At 57.1% G+C, this 17,533-nt stretch overlaps 1 protein-coding gene across 3 annotated transcripts in view; it reads left to right on the top strand.

Moving 5' to 3' along the window:
• Positions 1-17,002, top strand: part of LARP1 (La ribonucleoprotein 1, translational regulator) — a 77,440-nt gene extending 60,438 nt beyond the window's left edge. For all 3 annotated transcript variants that reach the window (XM_037907961.2, XM_037907960.2, XM_037907962.2), the window contains exons 9-19: positions 346-520; positions 1,108-1,277; positions 1,776-2,129; positions 5,610-5,733; positions 7,227-7,432; positions 7,605-7,711; positions 8,395-8,546; positions 9,501-9,645; positions 10,001-10,110; positions 10,902-11,029; positions 12,718-17,002. In XM_037907961.2, the coding sequence (XP_037763889.1) occupies positions 346-520; positions 1,108-1,277; positions 1,776-2,129; positions 5,610-5,733; positions 7,227-7,432; positions 7,605-7,711; positions 8,395-8,546; positions 9,501-9,645; positions 10,001-10,110; positions 10,902-11,029; positions 12,718-12,939 (1,893 nt within the window). In that variant the 3' untranslated portion in view covers positions 12,940-17,002. The remainder of the gene's footprint in view (positions 1-345; positions 521-1,107; positions 1,278-1,775; positions 2,130-5,609; positions 5,734-7,226; positions 7,433-7,604; positions 7,712-8,394; positions 8,547-9,500; positions 9,646-10,000; positions 10,111-10,901; positions 11,030-12,717) is intronic.
• Positions 17,003-17,533: the final 531 nt, after the last annotated feature.

Below are 17,533 nucleotides of genomic sequence, written 5' to 3'. Positions count from 1 at the left end.
GGTCCGCGGGGCTGCTGGGCAAAGCTCGGCTCGGGCCGTTCCCCTCCTGTCCAGTCCCCGATTCTCTCAAACCTGACTTCCCCGCTGACTTCCGGGAAGATGCTGCGGCCGTTGGGGGACTTGCCCAAGGTGAGGCCAAGCAAGTCGGACTTCCTGCCTTGCCCCACTGGTGGAACCTCAGGGTACATGAGCCAATGGGAGCACATTGCTCCCGCCCCGGTGCAGACGCCAGGGTTCTGTCTCCACCTCCCTGCAAAGGCAGCCTTAGCCTCCAGGCTGGGGTTCACAGCCGCCCCTTGAGGGGTGTCTCTGAATTAACACCGCTCGGGGGGGCTTGGTCTCCAGGCTCTGAAGGACAGCAAGGTGGTGGAGATTGTGGACCAGAAGATCAGGAGAAAGGAGCAGCCAGAAAAATGGCCTCTCCCCGGCCCCCCCATGGCAGACTACACACAGACTGACTTCTCTCAGCTCATCAACTGCCCTGAGTTCGTCCCCCGGCAGAGCTTCCAAAAGGAGACAGGTAAGAGCGGGGGCGTTGGGGTGAGTAGGTGCGTGTAACCGGGGAGAGTGTGGGAGGCGAAGCTATCTAGTGCTGTCACGAATTCATGGCATTAATAGCAGATGGATGGTTTTTTGGGGGGCAGTTTGTCCCGTACCGACCCTGACTCTCCCAGGAAGGGTCCTGCTGAGGATGGAGGGGGCCCAAGCACGCGAGACCCTTTGGGCTGACACTTCTCAGGGCTGCGTAAACTCTGTGGGTGTCCAGATCCCCTGAGTGGCTTTGCAAATCTCAGCCTTTCAATCTAGACATGGCAAACTGTGGAGAATACGACACATGGAGCAATCCTGCATTTTGGCAAGAGGGTTCCCCGTAGCAGCCCTCTCCTTGCTGCAAGGCCTTTCCCTTCTCTGGACTTGGTGTTTGCTGCTGTGGCGGCAGCTTTCTCTGGGACTTCCCTTCCAGGCTTTTGAGAATAAGACCCTTGAATGTGCACAGACTCATGCTACTTGCCCTGGGGCCGTCCTTACCTGCGTGGGTGGGTGGGTGGACGTGCAAACACTTACATGCCATGTATAAAACCCTTGTCTGTCCCGAAATGTATCTAGAATCTGCCCCCGGCTCTCCCCGCTCTGCCAGCCCTGTGCCGACTAAGACTGAGGAGGTCAGTAACCTGAAGACGATGCCCAAAGGCCTGTCTGCCAGCTTACCGGACTTGGATTCGGAGACGTGGATTGAAGTGAAGAAGAGGCCTAGGCCTTCCCCAGCCAGACCCAAGGTACTGTGCGGCGTGTGTGGCTCTCCCCACATAGCAGGCTGAACTGAGAAACGCCACGGGGTGGGAACGGCGCTGGGCAGTGTCTGGGAAGTGGCTGGGTTTTGCTGGCAGGTGTCTGGCCAGCTCTAGCAATGAGGCAGGAGCAGGTTTAGTACTTGACTGGCTTCTGGGGCATGACTCCCGTGGGTGGCTTTCCTGGTTGAACGTGGGCTGTCAGCTTCGTGTGGCCTAGAGGGGAAAAGCTGTGAGCTGAAGGTGACCCTGTTCTTTCAGCAGCACAGAACCAGCAGCCTTTGGGACGGCAGGGTCACTCCATGTGTTGGGCTGAGTCAGCACCGGGGTCTTGCTGGAGCAGTATTAACTCGCCAGGGCAGAAATGTGCAGTTCTCCCTGGCTCCTGACCTGAAAACCCAGCGGGCCTCGCGGTGACTGTCCTGCCGGAGCCCTAGCTGCATCCCCCAGGGCCTCCAACTCATCCTCTCCTCCGTTTGCCTTTAGAAAGTGGAGGAGTCGAAAGCACCGCAGAAACAGAAGGACCAAGACGAGCCTGAGGAGTTGGACTTCCTGTTTGACGAGGAAATGGAGCAGATAGACGGCCGTAAGAACACCTTCACCGACTGGTCAGATGAGGATTCGGACTACGAGATCGACGACAGGGACGTGAACAAGATTCTGATTGTGACACAGACGCCCCCTTACCTGCGCCGGCACCCCGGGGGGGATCGCACAGGCAATCACACCTCCAGGGCGAAAATGAGCTCTGAGCTAGCCAAGGTCATCAATGATGGGCTGTATTACTACGAGCAGGACCTGTGGACGGAGCAGTTTGAGCCTGAATACTCGCAGATCAAGGTGAGAGCTAGAACCTGTGTCCCAGCGTGTGTCTGGGTGACCCTACCCCTGGCTTAGTTAATCCAGTGCGAACCATACGTGGAGGGCGCTCTTATTTCAGTTTGAGTAGCTGGCTTATTTCACTTGGACTTAAAACCTCTTCCTAACCAGTTTATGCTAAACGAAATAAACCTGGTTCAGACTGAAACAGGCGCGACTGTACTGTCTCTTGCACTTGTTGAAAATCACAGATGAGCCCTGAGGCAGGAGCGGGCGAGGGCATCGCATGGTGCTCATGAAAGGTGTCCAGCCGACAGTGCTGGATTTGGGACTCCTACCCGCCGAACAGGGTCACAGGTAGCAGCATGGCTAGCTTCGCCCCCGGCCCCGAGTTTGCCCTAGAGAGCCCTCCCTTAGGGCTCCCCGGCTCTCTTTCATCCCGCAGTAGCACGACACCTGGGAGGGGAAATGGCTTTAGTTAGAGTGATGGGTGCAGTTGGCCAGGAACCAGCCAGCCACACCAGTTCCTTGTCCCTTCCTGCCACTTGGACCATATCTCCCCCTTCCTTTCTCGACCTACAGCAGATCTGTGCTCCTGGCCATCTCCCCCAAGACTCTGCCTCATTTCCTCCCCGCTTCACCTCTGTTCTCACTGTGTCCCGGCCTCGCTTCTTTGGGCTGCTCACACTGTCTGCTTGTGCATCTCTGTTCATGCTGCATTCTGTACTTGACAGTCGCTCCTTAAAACTCACACTTTCCCATCCCCCGTTCTGTCTTTCTCCTCACGCGCCAGTGGCCTGCACCTTGGAGTCTGTTTCGGGCCTTGTAGAGCATCACATCATCTGTGATGGTGTGTAAGCCTTTCTAGGGCTTGCCCTCCAGACGTGGCTAGGGGCCCGGTGCTCAGGAACTCTGGGCCATGGGAAACCAGATTGGAAGCTGATGTGACAGTACCGGCTGTGGCTGGGGAAGTCAGGGTGACATTGCTGAGGGAGAGGCAGCTAGACGCTGGGAAGGGAGGGACTGAGGAGAGCAAGCTGCAAAGTGCATCTGCTTCTCTGTGAAGTCGGAGGAGCCGACGCCTCTGCAGGAAAGCAGGTGCAGTACCGTTAGCTGTCCGAGACCAGCCCACACTCGTCTCCCCATGCACACGGGAGCCAGGTTAGGATCATTCCACCCCCCAAAACATTCCTGCATGGAGGCTAGAGTGTTCGGAAGTCAGGAGGTGCCAGTTTAAAGTGCCCCCTTATGTCTGTGTGTTGTGGTCGCTTTTATTTTCGGTATCCTACCGTGTCTCTGGTAATACAGTCCTGGTCACAATTCTTTCCAGTGACCCCTCCCCGTAGCCCCTGCTCTGTTTTCGTTGCCACAAGGACCTGTCGTATCTCCGGAGACTCCGGCATTTTATAGGTGGTCTCTGTTCTTTCTGAAGTGCCACGTTGTGGGCAGCCGATTCCAAGACTTTCTCTTCAACCCAGCGAGCAGCACAACCGTTCAGGGAGCGAAAGCGGGTAGCCAGCACATGCCGTCAGTGGGTCGCTGCTGCACAAAGGGGGCATGTTTCTCACTCGGGTTAGCTAACGGGGATTAAAATAGCAGGGAAGACCCAGAACTTGGCTTTTGACTCAAGTCAGGCCTTGTCTCGACGACAAAATTAAGTCGACTTAAGTTAGGTCTCCGTACAGTCACTGCGGTGATTCATGTCCACACTACACCCCCTCTAGTCGTGGTGCATGACAGCACTTCCGTTGACTTAACTGTGTGGGGTGCTGACAGCTGGAGCCTCCCTGCCCCGGGGCTGACAGCCAACAGGCGACGTAAGCAACACCGTGTCTACACGGACGCTGCCTCACCCAAACAACATCACCCTGAGCAGGACCCCTCGTGTAGGTGGAGTTACCAGGTCGGTGTAGTGGGCGACTTACATCGGCGGGAGCAACGGCGGAGTGTAGTCACTGATAGGTTGATATAAGCTGCTTTCCGTCGACCTGACTCTGTAGTGGAGACCAGGCCATAGCCATTCAAGTTCAACCCAGGCTCCCCTGTGGGCTTGACTTGGAGTTAGAAGCCAAGGTACCATGTCTTCGCTGCTGTTTTAACCCAGGTTACCTCACTCGGGATAAGAACACGCTTTCCCTCGCCCCCGAGAAGGCCTTAGTCTGCAGTGTGTTGCAGAAGAACGGTTTTACTGAGTAATGCTCACAGAAATGACTGCCATGGACTTCAGTGATGCTTCCCCGGGCGTACGCGGGGCCGTGCTTGGTACTACACCGTGAGGGGAAATAGAGCTGTGCCACGGGGAGCAAATTGAAGCTGAGAATGGGGAGGCGGAAGTGGTCAGGGGTGAGGAGCAGAGGGCCCGAGGGAGGTGCTGTTTGGGCAGCCCTGGGCAGAGTCACATAGTAAGAGGGTGGCGCGTGCAGTCCAGTGGGACACCTGGGCCCTTGCTGGGAGCATGCTGAGCCTGTATTAGTACCCCAAGAGAGGAGAGGGGCTGGGGGGCGAAGAAGGCGCTGGAGGCCTTGGGGAGGCTGGTCCCTAGTGGCCTTGGAACCCAGGGGAGCTGTAAGACATTCTAGAGGTAACTGAAGTGGGTGAGTGTGAAAGGAGCAGGAAGGGGGTGATAACGCCAGTGTCTTCTAGCGCTTTCATATATTTATCCTCACAGCAACCCCAAGAGGGTAGGGAAGCATTGTTACGGTCCCCATTGTACTGAGGCACAGAGAGGCTTCAGTGCCTTGCCCAAGGTCACCAGGAAGTGACCGGAGCTGGGAATTGAACCTGGATCTCCCGCGGCCTCGGCTTGTGCCCTGGCACCGGGCCGTCGCTCCTAGAGATGAGCATGGCGCTGCTCTGGAAGAGCTCCTCCAGGTTGGATTGAGAGTTGGGCTGGCTAAGAGCAATGAGACCGAGAGCAGGTGACGGCCCCATCCCTGCAGGACATTGTCATGGGCGGGTTTCCCTTTCCCGTCTCCAGAAAAGCATAGCTGGGACAGCAGAAGTGCGAGAGATGCCAGGGAGCTGCTCTAGCCCAGGGGGTGCACGTGGACATGGGTGTCACATGCACCACAAATCGCTCCTGTAGGGAGAGAATGGAAGGGTTCCCTCGTCCTGTCCATGGCACGGAGGGGTGAGCCGTGCCCCTCAGCGCTCGGAGCTGGCACTTCCGTGACTGGCACCAGCACAAAGGGGTGGGGCCCCCTTTAAAAGCAAGTCCTAGGCTAAGGCGGATTCCCTCTCCTAGTCTAAATGGGCTGGCGCTGCAGTACTGACCTCTCACCAGAGTTACCTGCAGGGAGAGGGCAGTGGTGAGGGCATGTCCAGGCTGTGCTGGCAACGGGAGGGAACAGGTAGATTTGGGATGAGCCACAGATGAAGAAGTGTCTGCTCAGGGCCAGCGCGGAACCCCAGAGGAGGCTCTCAGCTGAATCGGGATGAACCATCCTGTCGTGGGCAGGGCAGCTGTGCTGGCTACTCCATTCTCTTTATCTTTAAATGCAGCAAGAAGTTGAGAACTTCAAGAAAGTGAATATGATCAGCCGGGAGCAGTTTGATACTCTGACCCCAGAGCCCCCCGTCGATCCAAACCAGGAAGTCCCGCCTGGACCCCCCAGATTCCAGCAAGGTAAGAGACGCGGTATTAAGGATGTATTTGTGTAACTTACTTCTAACTCTAGGGAACAAAGCTGGTTGTTCCTGCTCCAGGTCCTGAAATCTGGAGAGAGGGTGCCGGTGGCATTGTGCCGCCGTGAGCACGTTTGCTGAATGTGCGTTACCTGATATACCTAAATGATGGGAAGCGTTACCATAGCTCGAGCCTGATCTGCTGCGGAGAGCCTGGTGTCTTTGACCTGGCAGCTGTCCCTGGAGTGACTCCGCTGAGCAGTCGCAGGCTCCATAGCAGCTGATGAGAAGTGGGCAGGGGAGGCAGGGTGTCTTGGTGCTGTGGGTAACGAGCTGTGCTTATTGGGACCCATCCCCTGCTGGCCGACCAACTGGAGCACCTTGAACGGGGGCCTCAGTCATGCTGGGGCTGGCATGCTGCTGAGCCAGGGATCGGGATAAGGGCTTAGCGTAGTGCTCCAGTGACCCCACTGGGGGGCGGGGGTGTGTGTCTTAGGGCCGGGGGGGTTGCTCACCAACCATCCTGCCCGGGAGCCTCTGAACCAGAGGGGGACCCTGCCCTGCACTGGGCATCCCACCTGTCACATCTACAGTACAAGATGGGTCCCTCCATGGTCACCAGCCGCCCAACTCCTCAGGCTGGAGCTGCTCCCTCAACCAGGAGCAAAGTGTCCTGTCCCCTCCGGCTCCCCTCTCCCTGTTTCCACTGGGACAGAGGCGGTGCGTGCTGCAGAATCCTTCCAGGAATCTCCCCGTAGAGGCGTGGCCTAGCACGCCTCCCCGGTCTAAGTGGTGCAGCTCGCTCCATGAAACACAGAGCAGAGCACTCGGGGTCCCGGGAGAAGAAGGAGCCAAATTCAGGGGTCTCCCAGGCAATGTAGGGTCTTAACGGGTCTCACCTGTGGGTCATGCTGCCAGGTGACCTCTGTTGTACTGAGGGAGAGGTGACTTTCACAGTCGGACCTACTGGCCGTATCTTTCCTGTGAATGAAATGAAGGGATCTGCATGTAGGACCAGGTTGGAGGTGCAGCTGGGTCCAGTGTTCTGGCCGGGGAAGTGGTAGATGGGGTCTCCTCTCCTCCCCCCCCCGTGTGTGGGGGGGATGGGGTTCTCATTGGGCAGGGGTTTCTCCCTGGTCTGCAGTAGGAGACTGGCAGAGCCACAGAGCCCTAGTCCCATAACTCTTCTTAGCCCCACATGGTTCTTCCCAGCTTTCCACCCGAGGCAGCTGCCGCTTCATCGTAGCAGCCTCCTCCCTGGTGCTTGGAGTTGTCTTTCTGGAGGCGCGCGGTGAAAGGTCTGAGCTGCAGGCTGCTCCTCCAGGAGCAGGGGACAGCAGATTGCATGTCTGGTCCATCTCCTGAACAGGCTTTGGAGGGAGAGATCTCCACTGTGCGGTTCCAAGTACAACCAGTGGGGCCCCTTCCCCTCAGCCAGAGCTCGGTGTGAGCTGGTTTTTGGGGGCTGTTCCCGTCCCCCTCTCCTTCCTGCAGTTCCTACTGACGCTTTGGCCAATAAGCTATTTGGAGTTCCGGAGCCTTCAACCATCGCCCGATCTCTGCCAACCACTGTGCCAGAATCACCCAACTATCGCAACGCCAGGACCCCCCGGACCCCTCGCACGCCTCAGCTGAAAGACCCAACGCAGACGCCCCGGTTCTACCCCGTGGTGAAGGAGGGCAGGACGATAGATGCCAAGGTGAGATGCCCCAGGGGGTTCGGGCTGCATGTGCGGGTGACAATGCTTTCAGCTACCCGGGAGGTGTTTGGGACTCCTGCTTCCTGTCTGGGGTGGCCACAGGAGTTGGGGAGGCCGGGGGGGAAAGGGGTCAACCCAGGAGAAAAGACACTTACGCCGCTGTCCCTTGCAGACCCCCCGGAAGAGGAAGACGAGGCACAGTTCAAACCCCCCCATGGAATGCCACGTTGGCTGGGTGATGGACTCCCGGGAACACAGGCCTCGCACTGCCTCCATCAGGTATTCAGAAGGGCCGAGGAGGATGGGAAGGGGCCAGAGAGAGACCCGTAGAGCTGACAATCAAGGAGCAGTGCGGTGGGAAGGCGCTGTCTGGCCCTGGTGCAGCCCCAGCGCCCTCTGGCCCGAGAAGCACGGCGGTCAGCGGGGTTAAAGGGCTCTTCCCTCTGTAGCACGCTCGCCCAGCGGAGCTGCCTCTGCAGGATGGTTGGTGACAGGGTTGGGGGCTCCATTTAAAGGGAAGGAAAAGAATTGTCCCCCGTCTGTGTGACAGACACATCAGAGCAGCTAAATGCATGTGGGAAGCTAAACCAACGTGCGCTCGTGTCAGAGGGGCCTGTTCACGTGGCCCGTGACTCTGCAGCTCCGAGTCGTGTCTGATTTCTGTAATGTTCTGGGTGTGTACAAGGCTACAGACCGAAGACAAGGGAGGGCCCTGGCCTGAGGAGTTCGTGTACCAGCCCCTTTCCATGCCATCCCCCGTATGATCCGGTAGCAGGATGCTGCAGGCCACTGTGCAAACCACGTGAACCTTGCTTTCCTGCTGCTGTGCTGTCCTGCCCCGGGGGCTCCCTCTCTCGCTCGGCTGCAGCCTCTCATCCCACGAGTGATGCCGTGGCGCGGGTTTGCACCTGCTGGTGCCTGAAGGAAGAAAAGGTGGTTTGATTGGTGTGTCTTGTGCTCAGCTCCAGCCCCTCGGAAGGAACCCCTGCCATCGGGAGCTACGGCTGCACCCCTCAGTCGCTGCCCAAGTTCCAGCATCCTTCCCACGAGCTGCTCAAGGAGAACGGCTTCACGCAACATGTGTATCACAAGTACCGTCGGCGCTGCCTTAATGGTAGGTTGGGGGAGGCCCCGCTGAGCTCACACCAGGGCTGCTGGAGCTCTCGCTCTGTCTAGCAGAGGATGGGGGCACCCCCTATGCAGCAACACACCTTAGCTACGCGGGTGACATATCGTCCTGCTGCTGTGCTCTCTGCAGTGGCACAATAGACGCTGCTGCTGCCGCCTAAACCAGGGCAGGGACATGGAACGGACAGGCCAAACCTAACCCTCCTTCACCTTGCATTGTAGACTAAAGAGGGCACCGGGTTACTGGTAGCTAGCATCGCGTCTCCATGCACGCAGAGAGAACTGACTTTGTGGAACTTACACCAACCGGCAGCACAGCCAGCCTGTGGAACTCCTTGCCAGGGGATATTGTGAAGTCCAAAACTATAACAGGGCTCAAAAAAGAACTCGATAAATTCATGGAGGAGAGGTCCATCAGTGGCTAGGTGGGGGAGGGATAGCTCAGTGGTTTGAGCATTGGCCTGCTAAACCCAGGGTTGTGAGTTCAATCCTTTAGGGGGCCATTTAGGGATCTGGGGCAAAAATTGGGGATTGGTCCTGCTTTGAGCAGGGGGTTGGACGAGATGACCTCCTGAGGTCCCTTCCAACCCTGATATTCTATGATTAGCCAAGATGGGCAGGGATGGTGTCCCTAGCCTCTGTTTGCCAGAAGCTGGGAATGAGTGACAGGAGCTGGATCACTTGATGATTCCCTGTTCTGTTCCTTCCCTCTGGGGCACCTGGCACTGGCCACTGTCGGAAGACAGGACACTGGGCTAGATGAACCGTTGGTCTGACCCATTATGGCTATTCCTAAGTGGTGGGTTACATTTAGGGCTGGATGCCCTCGTAAGCTTCTCCAGGGCATCTTCCCACTTCATCCCTGTGCCGCTGCTCCTGGCAGGGGTAGTCTACCCGTCCGCCTGGAACCCAGAGTCACTGCTTTCTTCCCCCCCAACAGAGCGCAAACGCCTGGGCATCGGTCAGTCCCAGGAGATGAACACGCTCTTCCGCTTCTGGTCGTTTTTCCTCCGAGATCATTTTAACAAGAAAATGTACGAGGAATTCAAGCAGCTGGCATTGGAAGATGGCAAGGAGGGATACAGGTAGGGCATGGTCACCTGTGCTGTGAGTTGGGACGGGAGGCCGCATTCAGGTTACGGGATGAGCGCGCGTGAGTGGGGCGGGGAGTAAACGCCGGCGGGTCTTAGAGCAGAGGGAGCGGGTGCAACCCTGGGGAAGGAACAGGGGAGAGGCTCAAGCTCCACCTCACACAGAAGCAGGGTATTAGCTGCGGTGTGTCCCTCGGGAGTGTTCCCAGCCCTGAGAGATGGCGTCATTCCCTGTTGACGCGGGGCTGGGCCCAGGAGCCCGGGGCTAGCTTAGCTTCTCACACAGTTGCGCGGAGCTGGTGTCTGCACGTGGCGCTCACGAGGCGGTGGCTGCCGCTGTGTTCTGCAGGTACGGCCTGGAGTGCCTTTTCAGATACTACAGCTACGGGCTGGAGAAGAAATTCCGGCCGGACATATTTAAGGATTTCCAAGAAGAAACCATCAAGGATTACGAAGCTGGTAGGTGGTTCCTTCGGCCGATCCTTGAAGCTTGGCATCCAGCCCTGCTCTCTGTGACGGGCTTCCTCTGGGAAGTCCAGCCGTGCTCCGGGTTTACTGTGGGAATGGTGACCGGGGAGCAGCGCTGGCTGTAACCGTCCAAGGGCTGTGTGGAGTAGAGCACATGGGAACCCTCAGCGACTCCGGGCCGAAAGGGACATCTGGCTGTTCGGGACACAGAGGTGGCTGGGGGCCTGGCTCTGGGAAGGTTAATGGAAATAGGCTGTAGTCGATGTTCTCCAGATTCACCCTTTGTGGGACCAGGTCCTCCAGGGTTTCTCTGAGGGCTTGCAGTGACCCAACCCTCCGACTGAACAGGACCCCCTGCACCCAGAGCTAGTCACTGTCTCCCAGAGTGGGTGACCCAGTAGTGAGAGGGGTCCTCTCCTGTCCCATGGTTCAGCCATGCCGGCTGTGCTGTGCTCACAGCTCCTGCTGGCCTAGGGAGCGACAGGCCAAGGCGGTCTCCGTGTGTGGAAAGCAGACAGGCCCTCCTCTGCGACTTCACCTCAAGATACACTCTTGGTGCCACGCGGTCGTTGTGCCAGACCCAAAGGCGTCTCTGCACCCGATGGGTGGGTGCCACGTGGTTACAGGCAATCCCGTGTGCCCTTGGCAGAGGTCCAGTGTATCGCAGTGAGCCTGAGAGGCCCCTTTGCACGGTGTCTGTGTTCGGGTGGAGGGTGCTTGTTAGGCTCTCGGGAGCCCTTCGTGGACAGCTCTGATGACTGTAGCTTTGTGTCTCGTAACAGGGCAGCTCTATGGGCTGGAAAAGTTTTGGGCCTACTTAAAATATTCCAAAGCCAAAAACCTGGACATTGATCGCAAGCTGCAAGAATACCTCAGCAAGTTCAAGCGCCTCGAGGACTTCCGAGTGGACGTGAGTAGGCGCTGCGGCTGATGGCTCTTCCCACTGCCCTTCCCCCAGCTCGTCTCCCCCCCCCCCCCCCCATCCCTATCCGTGACCTCTTCTCCCAGGGCAGGGGCGGTGGGTGGAAATTCAGTCAGAATTGGGGCCAAGTTTAACTCAGCAGCAACCCCTAGTGTGGTGTTCAGGTCATTGCAGCTGGGTGGGGGAATAAAGACACTCCCCTTGTTTCTCTGTCGAAGGGCCCCCTGAATACAGGGCTGTTCCTTGGCTACTCTGTCTCCATGGGAATAATATTTAGCTTTGTTTTGCTTCCCCGGCTCTGGACAGCTGTGAATTGCTTCCCTGCTGGAGAGAAGCATGGGCCTTGCTTTGATCCCACATGCTCTTTTGTAGCCAGGCGGTGTGTGTGGGAGGCCAGAGGACGCTCCCCCACACATTGTGAATGGGGTTAAGGTTCGTTTTCTCCCGAGGTCTCTGATGAGGAGTCAGTGACTTTCAGAGCAGCTGATGTAGAGCTCGACAGCACCTAGGGGTCGGCAGCACACGCGTGCGAACGTCAGGGGCAGGAGATAGGAGAGAGAATTTCAGATGAACTTTGAAATAAAGCGGGGGGCTGGGCAGGAGGCTGCCGCACAGATAGCGTATGGGTGTTGGAGGTGGGGCAGGACAGAAGAACAGTCAGTGTTAGATAAGGAGAGAGAGAGGGGCCTGCCTGGTATGGTGGAGCCAGGAAGCGAACCCTGCCCCGCTGGCATGTTGCTCAGCTCTCAGGGGTTATCGCAGGCCTCTCCGATAGTTGTTGTTTTGCGTCAGATCAGTTACTCCTCTGTACCGGCCAGCCCGTTCCCCCATGCCCAGCACTCATGAGGGTGTCACTGGGTTGGCATATTGGGAGCCAGGTTAAGCCTGTTTGTACAAACATTTACCCTATTAACCCCCCCGTCCCCAGGGAGACAGGTAAGTATTTCTCCTCCCCATTGTGTCCATGAGAAAAACACAGCACCCAGTTAGCTGGCTTGCTTGGTGGAGCCAGGTTTGGTAGTCAGAGCTGGTTCCTCGTCCTGCACCGGACTGCTGGACCATACTGCTCTGCTGAGAAAGGGGGAACCTGCAAAGCTGAGCAGCCCCAGCATTGCTGCATCTTCGCTGGAGGCCCCGATGCCGTACCTGCACGCGGTGAGGGGATGAATCCTGGCGGTGGTGGGTTGGCACCATCAGTGTATTTAGAGCAGGCCGCATCCCAGTGGGACCTCGTGTCAGGAAGCGCGAATGATTTGCCTGCTGTCCTGACTCAGCAGGAAGCAAAAGCAGCTCGAGCTGCTGCCTCCTGGGGAGAGGAATTGGGGATTATAACAAGAAAGGGAGACCGAAAACTGCCCCAGGCCGAGGATCGGCCTAGGCCTGAAGCCAGTTCGCCCCACAAGAATTCTTCTCTCTGGCTCCCTAATGCAGCCAGAGTGCAGCCCTCCCCCTGAGCACCTGCGTGAGCAGATGGGGAGGCTGAGCTAAGGTTAACTCCCCCGTCCCCCTTGTTCCCTGGGATCCAGGGAGGGCTCTTGTACTGTCGATGGGGCTTCCCAGGTGACAGGTGCAGAATATGGATACGAGGGGGTGGTGGAGGCAAGACCGCGGCAGCGTGCGTGGGGGTGACTTGCTTTGAGATGGCTGCTCTGATGCCAGGGTTCTTTCTCTTTCAGCCACCCATGGGAGAGGAAGGTGGTCACAAGAGATTCCCATCAACGCTGGGAGGAGACGGAAGGAAGCGCTACCCCTCCCAGTCTTCCAGCAAACCGGTCAGCCACTCCCCATCCAGCCAAGCCCATGCCTCGTCCAGCCAGCCTGTGAGAGAGGATGCCAAAAACCTGAGCCACCATGCCCTTGCCACAGCGGCTGTGGAATCTCAAACACTGGGGAAGTAGAGAAGCTGGAGCTTCTGCTTCCTATTGGGGAAGGGGTGGGTTGGTGGGGAATTTGACCGGGGGAGGGGAGAAGTGCGGTGGGGAGGGACCGAAAGGGAGTCGGAACGTGGGTGTCCAAGAATAGGCTGCTGGGGGAAACTTCAACGCACACAACCTCTCTTGTGGCTGGAAAACAAGACGATCCCAATCCAAAAAGGATCCTTTGCTTGCTGTCTGTCACTGACTGAAGCCGGACCCCCTCCGCCCCCACTTTCATGTCTTAGCTTCTTTCTGGGTGGGTTGGGAAGGGGGAGATATTTTTTTTATTATATATATATCAAGTTTTAAATTATTGATAGAAGTTCGTCTGGATTTACCAAAATCACTCTGCGCTACGCAGCTCCCCTCCCCCCCGACACGCACCCCTTTGGGTCAGCTATGCAGCCTGCTCGGAAAGCTACGAAGCTCCGCGTCGAGTCGGCCTGCGGAACCACCGACGTTCCTGACCCGGCTGACTTCACCCATTCCGGATACAAGGATGCGTTTTAAAAACAAAAACCCAACCGATACAGAAAGACTTGATTGTATTTGCCCCTCCTCTCGCCAGCTCCATTTCCCAGGGTGGGTTCTCCCTCCACCCAACCAGCCCTTCCATCATGGACAATTGGAAGTCAACCAAAGGACCTTGACCAGACATCGCAATGGGCTCATTCGACCCTTCTGTGCGACGACGGGATCCGCAGGCTCGTGCAGGAATGCTGACTGCACTAGAAGCAGGAGCTTTCTCTTCCTCCCCCTTTGAAAACCACAAAAAAAAAAAAAACCCCAAACCCTCTCCACAGACTGCTCTCCCTTGGCTTTCTTCCTTGAAAATAATTGTTGCCTTATTGTGGAGTGGGAGTTCTGTGCCCCGCCGGACTTCCTCACGTGGCCTCGGGGCGTGGCGTCTGCGTGGGGCAAGAGCCCCTTCGTAACCCCCTCCCTGTGGGACTCCTGCGGGGAACGGCTGGCGATCTCCCGGGCGACCCGGTTGCATTGACACAGACACCGGAGCTGTTCCCTGCAGCCGAGAGGGACGCTGTAGGAGCCACGCCGGACGATCCCCTTCCCTTGGAGGTGGGCTGTAGGCCCCGCTCTGGAGAGGACGCAGTGCTGACGCAGCTTAATCTAAGACTTAGCCTACGTAGTTGAAGCCGATGTGATGTATATACTGTTGTAGTGTCCTTCTTCTTGCTACAGCAACTGTCCGTGCTGTTGCCTCACTCAGACTTAGAGGTGTCCTTTTCTTTCTTCCTCCGCCAGCCCAACAAGCAGGGGGCAGCGCTGGGGGGTGGGGTGGGAGAGGTTGGTTATCGGCCAGCTGGGAGGGTAGGAGGCCAGCAGGAAGGGGGACAGCCCCAATGGCCGGATTTCTCACTGCTGAGGGGAGACGTGGAGCCGAGAGTAACGTGACGGTCCCGGAGCACGTTGGTGCTACGCCACGGCAGCTGAGGAAAGCAGATACCGAGAACCCATCTTGGACGAGCGCTGACCCCGGGGGCTGGCTGGGTGGGGGTGGTCTCAGTTCAGGAGGCTGCCTGCGAAATGCGGTCTCAGTGCGGGTTTCCCTGTAACAGACTGGTGCATTCAAACCTCCTCTTTTCCCCCCGTTAGGGTGCACGGCAGGCACCACCCTGCAGCTGTCGCGAAGCCCTGGGGTTTGGTCGCCCGACCACAGCACCACTGGGGCATTTATCAGACTCAGCGGTGCAGTACAGGAGCCGGCTTCGGGGGGCGCCTCATCCCCCAGCGCCTGCGTTCGGACTCTCCAGAAGACAAGCTGAGCCTGGTGGGGTTTGGCCGGGGTGGGGAGCAGACGGGGCTGAGATGGCGCAGAAGGAAGTTGTGGCTCACAGGTGTTCTGCATCCCAGCCAGGAGGCAGTGCGGAATTCAGGCGTGAAGGCGGAGGTGGATCCCCTGGGAGGGGAAGGGGTACTTCCCTTGCTGGTAATCGCTCCGCCTCCGTGTGTTTCTGCGTGTGCTTTGCTGGGTTCTGTGCTGCATCTCCTGCGTGTGCTGGCCTTGCAAGCCAGGGAGGAACTTGCTCGACAAATATTGAAAACAATGTCTGTCTGCAGATGCTGCTGCCTTGGCCCGCTGCTGTCTGGGCAATGGGGGGGAACCTTCCCCCCAGCTCATTGTCGCCCCGTCAGCTTTTAGTGCAGTGGCATGTCACTTCTGAGCATCCCGCTGATTTAGGGCTGTCACATACTAGGGCACCATGCCTGGCAAGGGGGGGGTGTCTCTAGGGCTTGCATGCTGCTTAGTAGCTGGGAACCCTGCCCTGTACCTACAGGAGGCCCCGCGGTGCTGGGGGAGGGGGCTGGAGGGCAGCAGTTCAGAGCAAAGCTCAGTACAGCAAGCTGGGTGGATCACCTGGAGTTTGTCACCGTTGGGTATCGGCATCGCCAGAGGCGGGTAATGAGAGGTCCGTGAGCTGCTAATGGGCCCTGTCCAGCGAAAGCAACCAGCTTCTCAGAGTTATACTGCTTAAAACAGGCTGCTGTGGGGAGGGGGGGCAGAGATGCTGGTTGTTTCAGAGCAGCTTTGGGTGACTCTACAGCCAAGCTGCTGTCGCTAGCTAGAGCCGAGCCAAGGGAACTGAGTGGCTGGTACTTTGTGTTCCCTCAAATCAAGATCCTGGTATATTCCACAACTAAAGCCTGCTAATGATTTAAACACAGAGGCCTGCCCCAGTGTCCTTGCCTTATTCTGCCGTGTCTGGGATAGCACGGAGTGCCCAGTTGGCCATGTGAGCCCCAACATGGAGGTGCAGTGCTATCGCGTGTCAGCCTTGACTTTGAATTTCCCTCGTCTTGTGAGCTGGAGCCAAACCCTCACTCTTGCAGGTGTGCTGGGATTTAGATGGGGGTGGTAGGGAAGAGCCTGGAGGATATTGAGGAATGACTGCGGAGCCACTGCTGTCTCTGTTGTTGGGGGCGGGGGGCATGGTCTCTTCGTTACCAGTTGTTTGCATCTGAACAACTCAAACCAGGAATTAGGAGAAATGGGCTCGCCTTGAGGAGTGGTTGCTTGTGAAATCCAACAGGCTAAAGGAGCCAGTGGAGATGGCAGAAGTGCCCAGGAACGTCCCAGAGAGCTTCAGAGATCCAAACTGATTGATTTGCTGTTCTGTCTTTGTTTGTGCGACACCCTCTCAAATTTCAGCCCAGAGCAGTTTGTTTCCCATTTTAGTCCGTGGTTTGTCATTTGTCGTCCGTGTGAATGGGACCTGCCTAGAAAGTCGTCTCTGCAGGAGAAGCTTGCCCAGAGGAGAGATCCCCGCAGTTGTACAACAGCCCAGGATTGACATGCTGTTGAATTGTAGCAGATTACAATAGGGTCAAGTGTGAGCTGTGTTTGCATGCTGCTGTGTGAGGCAGGCCCAGATCCCCGGGGGAGGGAGAGGAGATGTGGAAATGAACCCGAGAGGCAGCTGCATTGCGTCATGCGTGTGGTCCCGAAGACTGAAATAAATCAAGGCAGCAGGGTCCTGTTTCACCCTCTGCTCTAGAAGGAGAGGAGACTTTTGCTCTTTACTCCCTGCAGTGTACAATGTATGCCACTTTCCAAAGAGGGGAGGACAATGAAGTATTTGGTGGCACCAGGAGTGCGAGTTTATGGCAGCATTGCTCAGATGAGGGCTGACCCCATAGGGTTCTAGCCTGTGTCCACAGTCACAGAGCCCCACGGCCTGCCGAGTGGGTACCAGGGCTGAGGGGTGACTGAATGCTACGATTGACCTCAGAGAGGTCTGCCGTGCCTCCTGGTGCACACGGGGTGAGCCTCCGGAGGCACCTTCCCAAAGCTAAGTGAGACCCACCTCTGCTATGGAGAATATATCTACAGCTAGAGGATTGCATGTGTCTGAACGCCCCTCCGAGGAGGGGAGGCGGCTGTTGAAATTGGTTTCCCTTCTAGAGAAGAGCAGATGGTCTGACCTTTGCATTGGCCTGATTTCCTTCCCCCACCACCGCTTTCCCAAGAGGAACTTGAACTCCCTTCTAGTCAGGGATGGTCCATCTTGACTCTCCCACCTCCTTTTAAAAAAACAAATAAAAAAAAAATGGTTCTTGCATGTGCTGATGGGTTCTGTAGCTTGCAGTTGCCATGTGTGCGGCAGAGGGAGTCAGAGGCAGCTGTTAATGCAGAGCCACGTCTGCCCCACGGCCCCCAAGTGGGGGTGCAGTTGGCCTTGCCATTCCAGGTGGAAGAAATGTCTGTTAAATCATGTGCATCTTCTCTCTCGGGCCCTGCACGTTGGTGTCCATCTTACAGACAGACAGCTGTGGCAGGATCCAAAGCACTGTGGTTCAGGGTTTTTACAGAGGTGGGGTGCTTTGGGGGTTTTCTTTTTGTTTTTTTTAAAGGAAAACGTGTATAGGGTGCTGCTGCTCTGTCTGCTCCTCGTGGCTTGTTTCCCCCTCCCGGTGGTTATCTGTAATTGTTGGGGTCTGTCCAGGTTCACTCACTCTGCTTCTGATTGGTTGACTGTACTGTAACAAATGACATATTAACCTCAATACTCTGCCATACTTCTGTACATGTACAATACGGCAATGCGGAGGGGAGCCT

Source organism: Chelonia mydas, chromosome 8 (assembly GCF_015237465.2).
Source record: "Chelonia mydas isolate rCheMyd1 chromosome 8, rCheMyd1.pri.v2, whole genome shotgun sequence".
Lineage (NCBI taxonomy): Eukaryota > Metazoa > Chordata > Testudines > Cheloniidae > Chelonia > Chelonia mydas.
The sequence above is the reverse complement of the archived record's forward strand: the minus strand, read 5'-3'. Positions and strand labels throughout refer to the sequence as shown.